This window comes from Chroicocephalus ridibundus, chromosome 29, assembly GCF_963924245.1.
Source record: "Chroicocephalus ridibundus chromosome 29, bChrRid1.1, whole genome shotgun sequence".
Classification (NCBI taxonomy): Eukaryota; Metazoa; Chordata; class Aves; order Charadriiformes; family Laridae; genus Chroicocephalus; species Chroicocephalus ridibundus.
In genome coordinates, this window is record NC_086312.1 from 1,072,565 (window position 1) to 1,091,486 (window position 18,922).

Consider the following 18,922-nt stretch of genomic DNA (forward strand, 5'->3'; position numbering starts at 1 on the left):
CCCCCCGATACACAAGAACCTCCCCCCACCAGGCATATGGGCCCCCCCCCCCCAGGGCTTGGTGGGACCCCCCCTGGAGCAGATGTGACCCCCCCCAGGGGGCTTGGTGGGACCCCCTTGGGGCAGATGGGACCTCCCTGGGGCAGGTGGGACCCCCCCGGACAGTCGAGACCCCCCCTGGGACTGGTGGACCCCTGGGGCTTGCGGGACCCCCCCAGGTCCTGGCAGCTCCTCCAGCTCCCGGGGGACCCGAATCCCGCCCCCCCACCCCCGTCATTCCCGGCTCAGCGCCCTCCCCCAGAGCCGGGGGGGTCCCCGCTGAGCCCCCTCCCCTCCGCCTGCCCCCCCCCAGGGAGAACCAGGCCCCCGGGGGGCCGCCGGGCCCCACGCTCTCCACCACCCGCCCCATCCAGCAGGACGTGGGGCGCCGGGACCCCCCCCGTTGCCGAGGACATCGACAACATGAAGAACAACAAGCTGGTCACCGCCGAGCCCCCCCCCGCCGCGCCCCCCCCCCATGGGCAACCACACCGCCTGCCCCCCCGGCGGCCCCCCCCGCCGCGCCCCCGCCACCCCCAACCTCCCCCCGCCCCCCGAAAACAGCCTGGTGGTCACCAACCCCGGCCCCCACAACAACCCCCCCGCCAAGGGGGGGGGCAAACCCGAGCACACGGCCGTGGACATCCCGCCCCCCCTCCCGCCGCCCCCCACCAACGCCCTGGTCCAAGGTAGGGACCCCCCCCCCCTTCCCTGAGAGGGCTGGGGGTCTGGGGGGGTCCGAGGGGTGCAAGGGGGTCTGGGGAGTGGGGGGGGGATGTGGGGCAGTGGGGCCCTGGGGGTTCAGAGCAGGTGGGGGGGGTCCATGGGGTTCGGGGGGGGGTGCAGAGGGGATCTGGGAAGTGGGGGGGGGGTCCAGGGGGGTTCAGGGGGGTCAGGGGAGGGATGTGGGGGGGTGCGGGGGGGGACCTGGGGGTTCAGAGAGGGTGGGTGGGGGGTCCATGGGGTTCGGGGGGGGGTGCAGAGGGGATCTGGGGAGTGGGGGCGTCCAGGGGGGTGCAGGGGTGTCTGGGGGGGTTCCAGGGGGGTGCAGGGTGGTCTGGGGAGTGGGGGAGAATGTGGGGTGGAGGGGTCCTGGGGGCTCGGGGGGGGGGTCCGTGGGGTTCGGGGGGCGTGCAGAGGGGATCTGGGGAGTGGGGGGGTTAAGGGGGGGTCTGGGGACTGGGGGTTCTTGGGGGTCCAGGGTGTTGCCGGGGGGGTCCAGGGGGTGTTCTGGGGAGTTGGGGGGGGGCGGGGGATTCCAGGGGTGTCTGGGGGGGATCCAGGGGGTGCAGGGGGGTCTGGGGAGTTGGGGGGGGAAGTGTGTGTGTGGGGGGGGGCCTGGGGGTTCAGAGTGGGTGTGGGGGGGTCCACGGTGTTTGGGGGGGGTGCAGGGGGGATCTGGGGAGTGGGGGGGCTTGAGGATTGTGGGGGGTCTGGGGGGATGCAGGGGGTTGTAGGGAGGTGAGTGGGGGTGTCTCGGGGGGGTGTGTGTGTTCAGGAGGGTGTCTGGGGACTGGGGGGGAGCCTGGGGGGTCCGGGGGTGTCGGGGGGGGGGGGCGGTTCAGGGGGGGTCTGGGCAGTGTGGGGGGGCCTGGGAGGTCCGGGAGGGTGCAGGGTGGGGGGGGGTCTGGGGAGTGGACCTGGGCGTCTGGGGAAGGTTTGGGGGTGTCTGGGGGGGTCCCGGAGAGGGGGGGGGGTTTGCAGGGTGGGGGGGGTGACACACCCCCACCACCACCCCCCCCCCCCCGGCTCCCGCAGTGAACAGAAACGCCAACCCCGAGCCGCTGCCCCGCAAGGAGGAGGAGGAGGAGAAGAAGGAGGAAGGCGACGGGCAGGAGGAGAACGGCCCCAAGCCATGGTGCCCTACAGCTCCATGTTCATCCTCTCCACCACCAACCGTGAGCGCCGGGAGGGGGGGCGGGGGGGGGGGAAGGGGGTCTGGGAGGGAGGGGGAAGGTCTGGGGGGGGGGGTCTCCCGGGGGTGCCACCGTGTGTGTGTGTGTGTGTGTTTCCCCCCCCCAGGTTCCGCCGGTTGTGCCACTACATCGTCAACCTGCGCTACTTCGAGATGTGCATCCTCATGGTCATCGCCATGAGCAGCATCGCCCTGGCCGCCGAGGACCCCGTGCAGCCCAACGCCCCCCGCAACAACGTGAGACACACCCCCCCCCAAAAAAACCCCCACCCTCACACCCCCCCCCCCCCCAAGCTGGGAAACGAGCCCCCTCCTCACGAGCACCCCAAAACGGCACCCGGGGCTCTGCCAAAACGGGGCGTCCCCCCGCTTTGTCCTGCCTTTTAGACCCTGGGGGGGGGGGAAGGGAGGGGAGGGGGTGTTTGTCCCCCCCTGGAGTGCTGGGGGGGGTCCTGGGGGGCCAAGGGGGGGGTCTTGCAGCCCAGGGATACCATGGGGGGGGGTTCCCAGGTTTCCAGGAGGGTCCTGTGGTGCCGGGGTTGGGGGGGGGGGGGGGTCTTGCAGCCCAGGGATGCCGGGGTGTCCAGGGGGGTCCCGGGGTGCCGGGGGGGTCCCAGGGTGCCAGGGGGACCCCAGGCATCCCCCCCACACACACCCCACGTCCGTACCCCCTCCAGGTCTTGCGCTACTTCGACTACGTCTTCACGGGCGTCTTCACCTTCGAGATGGTGATCAAGGTGAGCGGGGGGGCGGGGGTGGGGGTGTTTCTGCGGGGCAGGGGGTGTGTGTGTCGTCCGTCCGTCCGTCCCCCCCCCCCGGTGCCCCCTCACCGCCCCCCCCTCCCCTTGCCCCCCCGCAGATGGTGGATTTGGGGCTGGTGCTTCACCAAGGTGCCTATTTTCGGGACCTGTGGAACATCCTGGACTTCATCGTGGTCAGCGGGGCGCTGGTGGCCTTCGCCTTCACGTGAGTCCCCCCCGGGGGGACACTGGGGGGGGGGGGGGTGGGACACGGTGGGGGGGGGGTGGGTTGGGCACACCCGGGTCCCCCCCACGCTGGGAGGGTGGCACCGAGGAGGGAAACAGAGGGACGAGGAGGGAAACAGAGGGACGGCGGGGAGGGGATGGAGATGGGGGGGGGGGGGGAGCGGGGGGGGGGGGGGTGTCTCGCCTCTCCCAGTGCCTCCCAGTGCCTCCCAGTGCCTCCCAGTGGGGCCGTCCCAGCTGCGCTCGCTCTGCTGTGTCGCTTGACGTCCGTCCTCGGCCGCTTGCCACCGCGCTGTGTCGTCCTGTCGCCGTCCCGGTGTCCCCGCGCTCCCCGGGGTTGGGGGGGGGTGGGGGGGGGGGTGGGGACGTGCAGGATCGGGCCCCGACGCCCCCCCAGAGGCAAAGCCCGGCTAAAGACGGGGAATTGCCCCGGCAAAGGGTGGGCGCCCTCCCGGGGAGGGAGGAGCGAGGGGGCAGGAGGCTCCGCGGGAGGGACGAGCGTCCCCCGAGCGGCCGTAAAGCGAAGGGTGGGGAGCTCCCAAATAAAGGGGGGGGCAGCCCCCGGGCGAGGGAGGGGCCGTAAATCAAAGGGGGGAGCGGCCCCCGAGCGGTCGAGCATCCCCCCCCCAAAAAAAGGGGTGAGCAGCCCCTGGGTGACCGAACGCCCCCCCACGTAAAGGGTGAGCGTCCCAGGGGGGACTGAGCAGCCTTAAAGCAAAGCTGGGGGGGGGGGGCACCCTCTGCGCGTCCGAGCACCCCCCAAAATAAAGGGCGAGCACCCCCGGAGAGACTGAGCATCCCTGGGGGGGGGGGCGGGTATCCTTAAAGCAAAGGGGGGGGGGCGGGGGCGGGCATTGCCCGAAAAAGGGGGAGCATCCCCCGAGTGATCGAGCAGCCTTAAAGCAAGGGGCGGGGGGGGGGGAGCACCCCCCACATAACTGAGCACCCTCCGAGTAATCAAGCGCCCCCCCCCCAAATAAAGGGCGAGCACCCCCCAAGTAACTGAGCACCCTTAAAGTAAGGGGTGAGCATCCCCCCCCCATAATGAACATCCCCCCCATAATGAGCATCCCCCCATAACTGAGCATCCCCCTCATAATGAACATCCCCCCCATAATGAACATCCCCCCCATAATGAGCATCCCCCCCATAATGAACATCCCCCCCATAACTGAGCATCCCCCCCCATAATGAACATCCCCCCATAATGAGCATCCCCCCCCATAATGAGCATCCCCCCCATAACTGAGCATCCCCCCCCATAATGGAACATCCCCCCCCATAATGAGCATCCCCCCATAACTGAACATCCCCCCCCCCCCATAATGAACATCCCCCCCATAATGGAACATCCCCCCCATAATGAACATCCCCCCCCATAACTGAGCATCCCCCCCCATAATGAGCATCCCCCCCCCATAATGAACATCCCCCCCATAACTGAGCATCCCCCCCCATAATGAGCATCCCCCTCATAATGAGCATCCCCCCCCCATAATGAACATCCCCCCCATAATGAGCATCCCCCCCATAACTGACCATCCCCCCCATAATGAGCATCCCCCCCCCCATAATGAACATCCCCCCCATAATGGAACATCCCCCCCCATAATGAGCATCCCCCCCCATAACTGAGCATCCCCCCCATAATGAGCATCCCCCCCATAACTGAGCACCCCCCCTATAATGAACATCCCCCCCGTAATTGAGCATCCCCCCCATAACGAGCACCCCCCCATAACGAGCACCCCCCCAAGCAGCGGCTGCATAAACCCGGAGCAGCCCCCCCAGGACCTCCCTTGGCGGGGGGGGGGGGGGGGGCTGGGATTCCTCCAATCCCCCCAGCCGCGGCTCCCCCAGCCCCCCGGGGGATGTTGGGGGGCGCGGGGCGGGGGCCGGGGGGGGGGTCTCACCGTGCCTTGTCTCTCCCCTTCCTCTGCCACCGGCCGCAGGAGCAGCTCACGGTAAAGTCTTTCTGCCTTCGTCCCCTGCCCCGTCTCCGTCCTCGTGCTCTCCTCGTGCTCATGGTCGCGCCTCGCTCCCCCCCCCCTCCATGTCCCCCCCCACACCTTGCATCCCCCCCCCCCCCCCCGCCCCCCATCCCTTCCAAAGCTCCATGGGAAACACACCAGGCTCTCCCTGGCATGTGATGAGTTGCGGGGGGGTCTCAGCCTCCAGCCCTGCCGGCTCGGCCGGGGAGGGGGACCGTCACCGATGGGGAGAGAAGGGGATGGGAGCGTCCTCTGGGGCACCCCCAAAACGCCGTGCCGGGGGCCCCACGTCTCCCCGTGCCCCCCCCTCCCGCCCCCCACAGCGGCAGCAGCAAGGGGAAGGACATCAACACCATCAAGTCCCTCCGCGTCCTCCGCGTCCTCCGGCCCCTGAAGACCATCAAGCGGCTGCCCAAGCTCAAGGTGGGCGCGGGGGCGGATGGGGAAGGGGCTTCGCTCCCCACCCAGGGTGTGTTGGGGGGCGGGTCCCGGCCGGCGCTGACCCCCCCCACCCCCTCCCCAGGCCGTCTTCGACTGTGTGGTGAACTCCCTGAAGAACGTCCTCAACATCCTCATCGTCTACATGCTCTTCATGTTCATCTTCGCCGTGGTGGCCGTCCAGCTCTTCAAGGGCAAGTTCTTCTACTGCACCGACGAGTCCAAGGAGTTCGAGAAGGACTGCAGGTACGGCCCGGCCGGGTGGGGGTCCGCCAGCGCCCCCCGGCCCCGTCCCACCGCCCCCCCTGCCCTCCCAGGGGGGAATACCTGGTCTACGAGAAGGACAACGAGGTGAAGGCGCAGAAGCGGGAGTGGAAGAAGTACGAGTTCCACTACGACAACGTCCTCTGGGCGCTGCTCACCCTCTTCACCGTCTCCACCGGCGAGGGATGGCCGCAGTAAGGGCGTGGGGAGGGTGGGGGGTGGAATCCGGGGACGGGGACGCCGGGACCCCGTCCCTGCCCTCGTCCCGCCGCAGGGTCCTCAAGCACTCGGTGGACGCCACCTACGAGAACCAGGGCCCCAGCCCCGGGTACCGCATGGAGATGTCCATCTTCTACGTCGTCTACTTCGTGGTGTTCCCCTTCTTCTTCGTCAACATCTTCGTGGCCTTGATCATCATCACCTTCCAGGAGCAGGGGGACAAGATGATGGAGGAGTACAGCCTGGAGAAGAACGAGGTGCCGCCTCCCGGACCCCCCCCTCTCCAACCCGGTGCCTTTTTTTTTTGGGGACCTGCCGGGCTGGGGGGGTCGGTGACGCCCACCCTGTGCCTGTTCCCCCCCCCCCCCCGCAGAGAGCCTGCATCGACTTCGCCATCAGCGCCAAGCCCCTGACGCGGCACATGCCGCAGAACCGGCAGAGCTTCCAGTACCGCATGTGGCAGTTCGTGGTGTCCCCCCCCTTCGAGTACACCATCATGGCCATGATCGCCCTCAACACCATCGTCCTCATGATGAAGGTCGGCGGCGGGGGGGCGGGGGCTGGGGGGGCCGGGGGACCCCTCGGGGGACGTCCCCGTCCCTGTGGTGTGTGTCCCCCCCTGGTCCTGTCCCCTGGGGTTTGTCCTTCTCCCCTGGGACTTGTCCTGTCCCCTGGATCCACCCTGTCCCTGGATCCATCCCTGTCCCCCTGGATCCATCCTGTCCCTGGATCCATCCCTGTCCCACTGGATCCATCCCTGTCCCCCTGGATCCATCCAATCCCTGGATCCATCCCTGTCCCACTGGACCCATCCCTGTCCCCCTGGATCCATCCTGTCCCTGGATCCATCCCTGTCCCCCTGGATCCATCCCTGTCCCCCTGGATCCATCCCCATCCCCTGGACCCATCCCTGTCCCCCTGGATCCATCTGATCCCTGGATCCATCCCTGTCCCACTGGATCTGTCCCTGTCCCCCTGGATCTATCTGATCCCTGGATCTGTCCCTGTCCCCCTGGATCCATCCTGTCCCTGGACCCATCCCTGTCCCCCTGGATCCATCTGATCCCTGGATCCATCCCTGTCCCCCTGGATCCATCCCTGTCCCCCTGGATCCATCTGATCCCTGGATCCATCCCTGTCCCACTGGATCTGTCCCTGTCCCCCTGGATCCATCTGATCCCTTTATCCATCCCTGTCCCCCTGGATCCATCCTGTCCCTGGATCTGTCCCTGTGCCCCGTCGATCCATCCCTGTCCCACCCCCCAGGACCCATCCTGTCCCCCTGGGTCCATCCTACCCCCCCCGGGATGCCCCCCTGTCCTTGTCCCCATCCCCGTCCCCGTCCCTGTCCCCGTCCCCATCCTCCGCGCTGTCCCCCCCCCAGTTCTACGACGCCTCGGACGCCTACGAGAACGTGCTGAAGATGTTCAACAACGTCTTCACCTCCCTCTTCTCCCTCGAGTGTCTCCTCAAGATCATGGCCTTCGGCGTCCTGGTACGTGCCACCGCGCGCCGGGGACGGGGACCCCCCGGGACCGTCGGGGACCGGTGCCACACGTCCGGCCCCGGCGAATCCCGCACCGGCAGGATCCCGGGAGCCGGTGTGTGGGTACCGGTGGGACCTGGGGATCCCGCGCGTGGGTAACTGTGATGGGGGGGACCCGGTGGAGGGTGGGGGGGGGCCCAGGGGGTGCCGGGAGGTGGCAGCGGCGCCGCTGCCCCGTGTCCCTCGTCCCCTTCCCAGAATTACTTCCGCGACGCCTGGAACGTCTTCGACTTCGTGACGGTCCTGGGGAGCATCACGGACATCCTGGTGACGGAGTTCGGGGTAGGTGGGAGCAACCCCCACCCCCGCACCTCACCGCAGCCCCCGGGGACGGGTCCCTCCCCGCTGGCCCCCGCTCACCCTTTGTGTCCCCCTGTGCGTGCGTGTGTGTGTCCCCCCCCCGCAGAACAACTTCATCAACCTCAGCTTCCTGCGGCTCTTCCGTGCGGCGCGGCTCATCAAGCTGCTGCGCCAGGGCTACACCATCCGCATCCTGCTCTGGACCTTCGTCCAGTCCTTCAAGGTGCCGCCTGAAACAACCCCCTCCCCAAAATAAAAAAAAAAACCAAACACCCCCCCACCCCCCCCACCCCCCGCCAGCCACCCCTAAGCCGGTGGCCGCATCCAGCCCCGGCACGGCGTCACCGTCCCCGCTCTGTCCCCAGGCTCTGCCCTACGTCTGCCTGCTCATCGCCATGCTCTTCTTCATCTACGCCATCATCGGGATGCAGGTGAGACCCTCTGTCCCCCCACCCTGTGTCCCCCCCACAGCCCGGGTCCCCTCGCCCCGGCCCTCCCCCCCTTCCCCTTCCCTCAGCCATGGCGGCCCCCCCCACCCCCCCCAGGTCTTCGGCAACATCGGCATCGAGGAGGAGGACGACGAGTCGGCCATCACCCAGCACAACAACTTCCGCACCTTCTTCCAGGCCCTCATGCTCCTCTTCCGGTGAGCGCCCCCGGCACCGTCCCGCTGCCCCCCGGGTACCCAGTGCCATCCCGCTGTGTCCCCAGCATGAGACTGGTGCCACCTGGGGTACCCCGTGCCATCCCGCTGCGTCCCCTTGGCATGGTCCCCTCACCTTCCAAGGGCCATGCATGGTCCCAGTGCCACCCGGGGTACCCAGTGCCACGTCACCATGTCCCCTTGGCACCATCCCAGTGCCACCCAGGGTACCCAGTGCCATCCCGCTGTGTCCCCCCGGCATGGTCCCATCACCATCCAAGGGTACCCCATGCCATGCCAGCACATTCCGGTGCCACCTGGGGTACCCAGTGCCATGCCGTGTGTCCCCTGGACATGGTCCCAGTGCCACCCAGGGTACCCAGTGCCATGCCGTTGTGTCCCCTCGGCATGGTCCCAGTGCCACCCAGGGTACCCAGCGCCACCCAGGGTACCCAGTGCCATGCCGGCATGTCCCCTCAGCATGGTCCCAGTGCCACCCAGGGTACCCAGTGCCATGCTGGCGTGTCCCCTCAGCATCATCCCAGTGCCACCCAGGGTACCCAGTGCCATGCCGGCATGTCCCCTCAGCATGGTCCCAGTGCCACCCAGGGTACCCAGTGCCATGCCGTTGTGTCCCCTCAGCATCATCCCAGTGCCACCCAGGGTACCCAGTGCCATGCCGGCATGTCCCCTCGGCATGGTCCCAGTGCCACCCAGGGTACCCAGTGCCAGGCTGGCGTGTCCCCTTGGCATGGTCCCCTCACCTTCCAAGGGTCATGCATGGTCCCGGTGCCACCCGGGGTACCCAGTGCCACATCACCATGACCCCTTGGCACCATCCCAGTGCCACCCAGGGTACCCAGTGCCATCCAGCTTTGTCCCCTTGGCATGGTCCCATCACCTTCCAAGGGTCATGCATGGTCCTGGTGCCAGCCCAGGTACCCAGTGCCATGCCGGTGTGTCCCCTCAGCATCATCCCAGTGCCACCCAGGGTACCCAGTGCCATGCCGTGTGTCCCCTGGACATGGTCCCAGTGCCACCCAGGGTACCCAGTGCCATGCCGTTGTGTCCCCTCGGCATGGTCCCAGTGCCACCCAGGGTACCCAGTGCCACCCAGGGTACCCAGTGCCATGCCGGCATGTCCCCTCAGCATGGTCCCAGTGCCACCCAGGGTACCCAGTGCCATGCTGGCGTGTCCCCTCAGCATCATCCCAGTGCCACCCAGGGTACCCAGTGCCATGCCGGCATGTCCCCTCAGCATGGTCCCAGTGCCACCCAGGGTACCCAGTGCCATGCCGGTGTGTCCCCTCAGCATCATCCCAGTGCCACCCAGGGTACCCAGTGCCATGCTGGCGTGTCCCCTCAGCATCATCCCAGTGCCACCCAGGGTACCCAGTGCCATGCCGGTGTGTCCCCTCAGCATCATCCCAGTGCCACCCAGGGTACCCAGTGCCATGCTGGCGTGTCCCCTCGGCATTGTCCCAGTGCCACCCAGGGTACCCAGTGCCATGCCGTGTGTCCCCTGGACATGGTCCCAGTGCCACCCAGGGTACCCAGTGCCATGCCGTTGTGTCCCCTCGGCATGGTCCCAGTGCCACCCAGGGTACCCAGTGCCATGCCGGCATGTCCCCTCAGCATGGTCCCAGTGCCACCCAGGGTACCCAGTGCCATGCTGGTGTGTCCCCTCAGCATCATCCCAGTGCCACCCAGGGTACCCAGTGCCATGCCGGTGTGTCCCCTCAGCATCATCCCAGTGCCACCCAGGGTACCCAGTGCCATGCTGGTGTGTCCCCTCAGCATCATCCCAGTGCCACCCAGGGTACCCAGTGCCATGCTGGCGTGTCCCCTCGGCATGGTCCCAGTGCCACCCAGGGTACCCAGTGCCATGCCGGTGTGTCCCCTCAGCATCATCCCAGTGCCACCCAGGGTACCCAGTGCCATGCTGGTGTGTCCCCTCAGCATCATCCCAGTGCCACCCAGGGTACCCAGTGCCATGCTGGCGTGTCCCCTCGGCATGGTCCCAGTGCCACCCAGGGTACCCAGTCCCATGCCGGTGTGTCCCCTCAGCATCATCCCAGTGCCACCCAGGGTACCCAGTGCCATGCTGGTGTGTCCCCTCAGCATCATCCCAGTGCCACCCAGGGTACCCAGTGCCATGCTGGCGTGTCCCCTCGGCATGGTCCCAGTGCCACCCAGGGTACCCAGCGCCACCCAGGGTACCCAGTGCCATGCCGGCATGTCCCCTCGGCATGGTCCCAGTGCCACCCAGGGTACCCAGTGCCATGCTGGCGTGTCCCCTCGGCATTGTTCCAGTGCCACCCAGGGTACCCAGTGCCATGCCATTTTGTCCCCTCAGCATTGTCCCAGTGCCACCCAGGGTACCCAGTGCCACGCCGGCATGTCCCCTCGGCATGGTCCCAGTGCCACCCAGGGTATCCAGTGCCATGCCAGCATGTCCCCTCGGCATGGTCCCAGTGCCACCCAGGGTACCCAGTGCCATGCTGGCGTGTCCCCTCGGCATGGTCCCAGTGCCACCCAGGGTAGCCAGTGCCACGCTGGCGTGTCCCCCCTGCCCGTCCCCCTCCCCGGCGGGGGTCACCCACCGCTGTCCCCCCCCTCCCCGTGCCGCAGGAGTGCCACCGGGGAGGCCTGGCACGAGATCATGCTGTCCTGCCTGAGCGGGAAGCCCTGCGACCAGAACTCGGGCATCAAGGAGGACGAGTGCGGCAACGAGTTCGCCTACTTCTACTTCGTCTCCTTCATCTTCCTCTGCTCCTTCCTGGTGAGCCCCCGGGGGGGGGTGGGGGTGGGGGGTGTGTGTGTGTGTGTGACACCCCATCCCGGCCACCCCCCCGCCCTGACGCCCCCCCCCGTCCTGTCCCGTGTCCCCGTCCCCCCCCCCCCCGGCAGATGCTGAACCTCTTCGTGGCCGTCATCATGGACAACTTCGAGTACCTGACGCGCGACTCCTCCATCCTGGGCCCCCACCACCTGGACGAGTACGTCCGCGTCTGGGCCGAGTACGACCCCGCCGCCTGGTGAGGACCCCCCCGGGACGAGGGGAACGGGGGTGGGGGGGGGTCGGGGATCTGGGGGGTCTCCCAGACGCCGGGGTCCCCCCTCGGCGCCGGGGCGCAGCGGCTCCCGGGGGGTGGCCGGACCGTGTGTGTCCCCCCCCCTCCCAGCACCGTGCAGCGGGGGCTGGGGCTGGCGGGGGGGGGCGCAGCAGGTGCCCGAGAGGGCCCCCCCCCACGCCCCACGCCCCGAGGTGCCCCCCCAGGGGCTGTCCCCCCCCACCCCGAGCGGGGTGTCCCCCAGGTCCGCCATCCCCGCACAGCTGTTGGGGGGGGGGTGTCTGCCCCCCCCCCGCCATCGCGGCGCTAATTAACCTGTCCTCTCTCGATTGTAGGTGCTCGGCCGCCGGATTTCTCCCTCTTGCCCCCCCCCCCGACCCCGCTCCCCACCCCCCTCAGCCCCCCCCAGCGCAGCACAAAGGGCCTCGGCCGGACCCAGGGGGGTCCCCGCCGGGTGCTGGAGGGTCCCCGCTATATCCCGGGGGGGGGTGGGGGTGTGTGGGGGGGTGAGGGTCATCTGCTGTGTCCCCCGATATCCTTGGCGGGGGGGGGTGCTCCCCGGCTGCTCTTGGGGCGTCCCGTGATGCTCCGCCGCGTCCCCAGTGCCCTGGACTGGGCCGTACTGGGATCAGTTGTTGTTGTTGCGGGGGGGGGGAATCAAACCCCACCAACCCCCCCCTCCACACCCTCCCCATCCCCGCGGCAGCCTAAACCCGTCCCAGCACAGTCGGGGGGTGGGTGGGGTGGGGGGGATGCGTAGGGGTCTCCCCGTTGTGCGTGTGTTGCTTGTCGTCGTGTCCCGTCCCAGCCCCGGCCCCCGTGCCTCAGTTTCCCCGGCGCGTCCGCGGCGAGGCGCGTGGCCGGGTAGGGCGCACTAACCCCCCCTTGTATTCTTCGTTCTTGCAGCGGCCGCATTCATTATAAGGATATGTACAGTTTATTGCGCGTAATCTCCCCCCCTTTGGGCTTAGGCAAGAAATGCCCCCATAGGGTCGCTTGCAAGGTTTGCCTCACTCAGAACCTGCCGAGCGTCCCCGGAATGAATGGCGCTCTTTCGGGCCCCCCCGGATATATATATCACGGCTCCGTATATATATATACACAGACACGTCCCGCACCCCCCCCGGGGCCGGCCCCAGCCCCCGGCGCGCCGCATGGAGCCCCCCCCCCCCCGCCCCCCCGCGCCCCCCGTCATCCTTCTCCGTCCCAGCTCCGCTTGCTGAGCCCCGCGGCCGCCCCCCCCCCACCCCCCCGCCACGGTCCGGCGCCGCCGGACCCCCCCCCCCCCCCGCCCCCCCCCCTCTCAGCGCCGCGGGGCTGCATGGGCGCCGGCCATCGCCTTCCTCCCCCCCCCTCCTCCTCCTCCTCCTCCGCGGGCTGCGGCCGGCTGGGTTTTAAACCTCTTCTTTTCTTTTTTTTTTCTTTTTTTTTTTTTTTAAATTATTTTTTTCCTTACTGGGTTTTTTTTCTTATTTTTATTTTTTTCGTTGTTGTGATTTTTTTCGCCATATTGTTATTTCTTTTCTTATTGTTGTTTTTTTTCTTGTTATTTTTTCCTTTTTTTTTTAATATTTTCCTTACTGTCATTTTTTTCCTTATTTCTTCTTATTTTTTAATTTTTTCCTTATTGTGATTTTTTTCCTTACTGTTTTTTTCCTTATTGTTATTTTTTCCTTTTTTTTTATTTTTTCCTTACTGTTATTTTTTTTCCTTATTGTTATTTTTTCCTTATTTCTTCTTAATTTTTTATTTTTTCCTTATTGTGATTTTTTCCTTATTGTGATTTTTTCCTTATTTTTTCTTATTGTTTTTTTATTTTTGTTCTTACCGTTATTTTTTTTTCTTATTGTGATTTTGTTTCTTATTGTGATTTTTTTCCTTATTGTGATTTTTTCCTTATTTTTTCTTATTGTTTTTTTATTTTTGTTCTTACCGTTATTTTTTTTTCTTATTGTGATTTTGTTTCTTATTGTGATTTTTTTCCTTACTGTGATTTTTTTCCTTATTGTGATTTTTTTATTTTTCCTTTTTGTTTTTTTATTGTATTGCTATTTTTTTCCTTATTGTTATTTCTTTATTTTTTTCCTTATTGGTTCTTTTTCCTTATTGGTTTTTTTTCCTTATTATTGTTTTATTTTCTCTGAGTTTTTTTTCTTTTTTTTTTCCCTTACTTTTTTCCTTACTGTGTTTTTTTTTCCTTATTGGTATTTTTTTTTTCCCCTTATCGTTATTTTGGTTTTTTTTTTTCCTTATTTTTAATTTTTCTTTTTTTTTCCTGCATCTGTCTCTCTCCCTCTTTTTTTTCTTTTTTTCTTTTTTGTCCTTTTTTCCTTTTTTTTCCCCCTTTTTTTCCTTTTTTCCCTTTTTTCCTTTTTTGTTTTTTTTTCCTCTCTTTTCTTTTTGTCCTTTTTCCTGTCCGATGTCTCTTCCTTCTCCTTCTCTCCGCTCCCAGGGGCCGCCTGACTTTCATGGACATGTATGAAATGCTGAGACATATGTCCCCGCCCCTGGGTTTAGGCAAGAAATGCCCACCCCGAGTGGCCTATAAGGTAGAATAACTCTTCCCGCCAGGGCGAAGCCCCCCCGCGCCGGGCCGGTTCCCGGCAGCGGCACCGACTCAGCCCGGCCGACGCTTCGTGGCCTTTTTTTTTTTTTTTTTGGGGGGGGTTTTGTTGGTGGGTTTTTTTTTTTTTTTTTTGGCTTTTTTTGTTGGTTTGGTTTTTGGTGTTTTTCTCCTCCTGCGGCGAGCCCTCGGCGCTGAGCCTCCGCGCGTCCCCCCCAGGACGGGCTGGGTAAGATCCGCCGCCCGAGGAGCGTGTGCCCCCCCCCCCCCCAGCCCCGGGCCACCTCCCGGCCCCCCAGTGGGCTGGAGGCTGGGGGTGGACCCCCCCGGAGCCCCCCCGTTGGGGGTCCCCCGTGGGGCTCAGCCAGCCCCCCCCGAACCCTTCTTTGGGAACCCCCTTTGGGCTCGTCCAGCCCCCCCAGAAGCCTCTATTGGGGACCCCCATTGGGCCTGACCAGCCCCCCCCCCCCAAACCCCCCCCCAAAGCCACTGTTTGGGGACCCCCCTCTTTGGGCTCAACCAGCCCCCCCCCAAGAAGCCTTATTTGGGGACCCCCCCCATTGGGCCTGACCAGCCCCCCCAGAAGCCCCTACTGGGACCCCCTCTGGGACTCAACCAGCCCCCCCAAAGCCCCTGTTTGGGGACCCCCCCTTTGGGCTCAACCAGCCCCCCCCCCAAGAAGCCTTATTTGGGGACCCCCCCCATTGGGCTTGACCAGCCCCCCAGAAGCCCCTACTGGGGACCCCCTCTGGGACTCAGCCACCCCCCCCAAGCCCCTGTTTGGGGACCCCCCCCACCTTTGAGCTCATCCACCCCCCGCCCGAGCCCCTCTTTGGGACCCCCGCATGGGGCTCAGACAGCCCCCTCAGAGCCACTATTTGGGGACACCCCCCCCCCCCCCCCGGGGCACAGCCAGCGCCCCCCCCATATTGGGGGTCCCTGTAGGGCTTGGAGCTCCCCCCGCCCAGAGCAGCCCATTTTTAGCCCCCCCCCCCCAACGGTGCCCGCTGGAGGAGCCCCTGCTCGGCCCCCCCGGGGTCACCCTCTCCCCCGACGCCCCCATCCCTGTAGCCTTCCCCCCCCCCCTCCAGTTTTCCCTCTCTCCATCCCCCCCCTCCCCTGGCCGCCTCCTCTCCTGGCAGTGAGTCCCCCCCCCGTCCCCCCCCCGGCTGCTGCACTGCCCGCGACCCCCCCCCCAGCCGCGGGGGCTACGAGTGCTCGGGAGCTGCATCGTGGTGGGGGCGGGGGCCGGGGGGGGGGTACCCGGGCACCGGGGGGGGGTGTGTGGGGACCTCGCGTCTCCCTGCCTCAGTTTCCCCACGGGCATCGCTCGCTCCCGGCCCTGCTGCTCTGCACCCCCACATCCCCCCCCCCACCCCTGGGGGCTGCATGGGGAGGGGGGGGGGTGTCTCTACCCCTATTTTTTTTTGAGGGGGGGCACAACAACCTTCCGCCACCCGCTTGGCACTGTGGGGGGGGGGTATGTGGCATGGGGCACCGTGGGGCTGAGGCCTGGCAAACTCATCGCTTCTCCCCCCTCCCCAGCACCACCCCCCCTCCCCCAGCCCAGGCACGTCTCCCCGGTCCCCCCCCCCCCGAGGATGCTGGTTTGCACCCAGAGAAGCCCCCCCCCCACACCACCACCCCCCCCCCCTCAGTGGGGCTGGGGGGGGTCCCTCCCTGCTGCATGTGCTGCATGCGCTGTGCGCCCCCCACCCCCCCCCATCCCCCCCACCCCTCAACCCCCGGACGCCGGGGGTCCCGCTTGGCCGTGCCGTGCCCCCCACCCCGGGCGTCTTGCGGGGGGCCGCGGCCTGGGGAGAAGGCGGGGGGCCGGGGCGGGGGGGGGGGTTGGGGGGGGTGAGGTATCGGGGAGGGCAGCCGGGGGATCCGTGCCTCAGTTTCCCCGGCGGCTGCGGGGCGGCCCCCGCCTTCTCGCCAGCCCCCGGGCGCGGCGGGATTGGGGGGGCCGTGGCTGACGGGTGTTTGTGTGTGTGTGTGTGTGTGTGTGTGTGTGTGGTGTGTGTGTCCCCCCCCCGGCTCTGCTCGGCCCCCGCAGCGGCTGCTCCGCATGGACCTGCCGGTGGCCGACGACAACACGGTGCACTTCAACTCCACCCTCATGGCCCTGATCCGCACCGCCCTCGACATCAAGATCGCCAAAGGCAAGGCCCGGGGGGGGACACACACACACGGGGACAGAGGGGACGCGGGGACCCCCCCGGCGGAATGGGAGCGGGGTCCTGGAGGGGACGGGGACGGGCGCTCTGGGGACACGGCAGCCTTGGCGGGGGGACAAGGGACCCCGAGGGGTTGGGCACCAGGTACCCGGGGATGAGGGTCCCGCAGGGGTGGGGATGAGGATGGGGATATGGGGATCCCACAGGGATGGGGATGAGGATGGGGATACGGGGATCCTGCAGGGATGGGGATACGGGGATCCCGCAGGGATGGGGATGAGGATGGGGATACGGGGATCCCACAGGGATGGGGATGAGGATGGGGATACGGGGATCCCACAGGGATGGGGATGAGGATGGGGATACGGGGATCCCACAGGGACGGGGATACGGGGATCCCGCAGGGATGGGGATGAGGATGGGGATACGGGGATCCCACAGGGATGGGGACGAGGATGGGGATACGGGGATCCCGCAGGGATGGGGATACGGGGATCCCGCAGGGATGGGGATGAGGATGGGGATACGGGGATCCCACAGGGACGGGGATACGGGGATCCCGCAGGGATGGGGATGAGGATGGGGATACGGGGATCCCACAGGGATGGGGACGAGGATGGGGATACGGGGATCCCGCAGGGATGGGGATACGGGGATCCCGCAGGGATGGGGATGAGGATGGGGATACGGGGATCCCACAGGGATGGGGATACGGGGATCCCGCAGGGATGGGGATACGGGGATCCCGCAGGGATGGGGATGAGGATGGGGATACGGGGATCCCACAGGGACGGGGATACGGGGATCCCGCAGGGATGGGGATGAGGATGGGGATACGGGGATCCTGCAGGGATGGGGATAGGGGGATCCCACAGGGATGGGGATGAGGATGGGGATACGGGGATCCCACAGGGATGGGGATACAGGGATCCCACAGGGATGGGGACGAGGATGGGGATACAGGGATCCCACAGGGATGGGGATGAGGATGGGGATACGGGGATCCCGCAGGGATGGGGATACGGGGATCCCGCAGGGGTGGGGACAAGGATGGGGATACAGGGATCCCGCAGGGACGGGGATACAGGGATCCCACAGGGATGGGGATGAGGATGGGGATCCCGCAGGGATGGGGATGAGGATGGGGATACGGGGATCCCGCAGGGACGGGGATACGGGGATCCCACAGGGATGGGGATGAGGATGGGGATACGGGGATCCCACAGGGATGGGGACGAGGATGGGGATACGGGGATCCCACAGGGATGGGGACGAGGACAGGGACTCCGCAGGGATGGCGATCGTGGAGGGATGGGGACAAGGATGGGGACTCTGGGGGGACGGGGATCCTGCAGGGATGGGGATGAGGATGGGGATACAGGGATCCCACAGGGATGGGGACGAGGATGGGGACTCTGGAGGGACAGGGATCATGGAGGGATGGGGACGAGGACAGGGACTGCGCAGGGACGGCGATTGTGGAGGGATGGGGATGAGGATGGGGGGACGGGGATCCTGGAGATTCGGGGACGAAGACGTGAGGGACTGTGTCCCAGGACCCTGGGGACGTGGGGACAGGAGTCCTTTGGGGGACGGGGACAGGGATGGGGTCCCTGGGGGTGGAGGGGACAAGAACCGGGAGCCCAGGGATGGAGGTCCCTGGGGAACGGGGGGAAGAGGGGGACAGGGGAACATCAGCGGACGGGGGGACAGGGCAGAAGTGTCCCTGGGGGGGGGACAGGGAGGTCCCCATGGGGTAGGGCAGGGGGTGGCGGGGGGGGGACAGGGCCGGGGGGCTCAGCCCTCTCTCCGCAGGGGGAGCCGACAAGCAGCAGATGGACGCCGAGCTGCGCAAGGAGATGATCGCCATCTGGCCCAACCTCTCCCCCAAAAACCTGGACCTGCTCGTCACCCCCCACAAGTGTAAGGGACCGGCCCCCCCACCACCACCCCCCGGTCCCCGTCCCCGTCCCCGTCCCCTCTCACCCTCTGCCCCCACAGCCACCGACCTGACGGTGGGGAAGATCTACGCCGCCATGATGATCATGGAGTACTACCGGCAGAGCAAAGCCAAGAAGCTGCAGGCCATGCGGGAGGAGCAGGTGGGGACAGCACCCAAAACGCGTCCCCTCCCCAGCTCCGTCCCCTCCCCGGGTCCCCCCAGGGTCCCAGCCTGGCCCCATCCCTCTCCTCTGCCACCTCCCGCATCCCCGTCCCAGCCCTGTCCCCTTCCCAAGTCCCTCCTGTGTCCCCGTCCCTCCAGTGTCCCCATCCCAGCCCTGTCCCCTCCTCTGCCACCTCCCATGTCCCCATCCCAGCCCTGTCCCCTTCCCATGTCTCTCCAGTGTCCCCATCCCTCCAGTGTCCCCGCCCCAGCCCTGTCCCCTTCCCAGGTCCCTCCTGTGTCCCCATCCCGTCCCCAAGCATCTCTCCAGTGTCCCCCTCTCAGCTCTGTCCCCTCCTCTGCCACCTCCGGTGTCCCCACCCCAGCCCTGTCCCCTTCCCAAGCCCCTCTGGTGTCCCCATCCCCATCTCCAAGTGTCCCAGCTCCATCCCATCTTTGTGTCCCCGTCCCCAAGCATCCCTCCAGTGTCCCCATCCCAGCCCTGTCCCCTTCCCAAGTCCCTCCAGTGTCCCCATCCCTCCAGTGTCCCCATCCCAGCCCTGTTCCCCCCTCTGCCACCTCCAGTGTCCCCATCCCAGCCCTGTCCCCTTCCCATGTCTCTCCAGTGTCCCCATCCCAGCCCTGTCCCCTTCCCAAGTC

The 18,922-nt window shown here is 66.1% G+C and overlaps 1 protein-coding gene across 1 annotated transcript in view; it reads left to right on the plus strand.

The window, feature by feature from the left end:
- The first annotated feature begins 356 nt into the window (after window positions 1-356).
- The window catches only part of CACNA1A (calcium voltage-gated channel subunit alpha1 A), a 30,442-nt gene continuing 11,876 nt past the window's right edge, over window positions 357-18,922 (plus strand). The window contains 20 exon segments of the mRNA XM_063318960.1: window positions 357-728; window positions 1,798-2,191; window positions 2,632-2,691; window positions 2,814-2,920; window positions 5,255-5,354; window positions 5,455-5,615; window positions 5,687-5,827; window positions 5,908-6,109; window positions 6,226-6,390; window positions 7,237-7,347; window positions 7,597-7,680; window positions 7,805-7,921; window positions 8,064-8,129; window positions 8,244-8,344; window positions 10,973-11,123; window positions 11,252-11,379; window positions 13,868-13,964; window positions 16,038-16,143; window positions 17,974-18,081; window positions 18,160-18,260. Coding sequence (XP_063175030.1) covers window positions 463-728; window positions 1,798-2,191; window positions 2,632-2,691; window positions 2,814-2,920; window positions 5,255-5,354; window positions 5,455-5,615; window positions 5,687-5,827; window positions 5,908-6,109; window positions 6,226-6,390; window positions 7,237-7,347; window positions 7,597-7,680; window positions 7,805-7,921; window positions 8,064-8,129; window positions 8,244-8,344; window positions 10,973-11,123; window positions 11,252-11,379; window positions 13,868-13,964; window positions 16,038-16,143; window positions 17,974-18,081; window positions 18,160-18,260 — 2,766 coding nt within the window. The 5' untranslated portion in view covers window positions 357-462.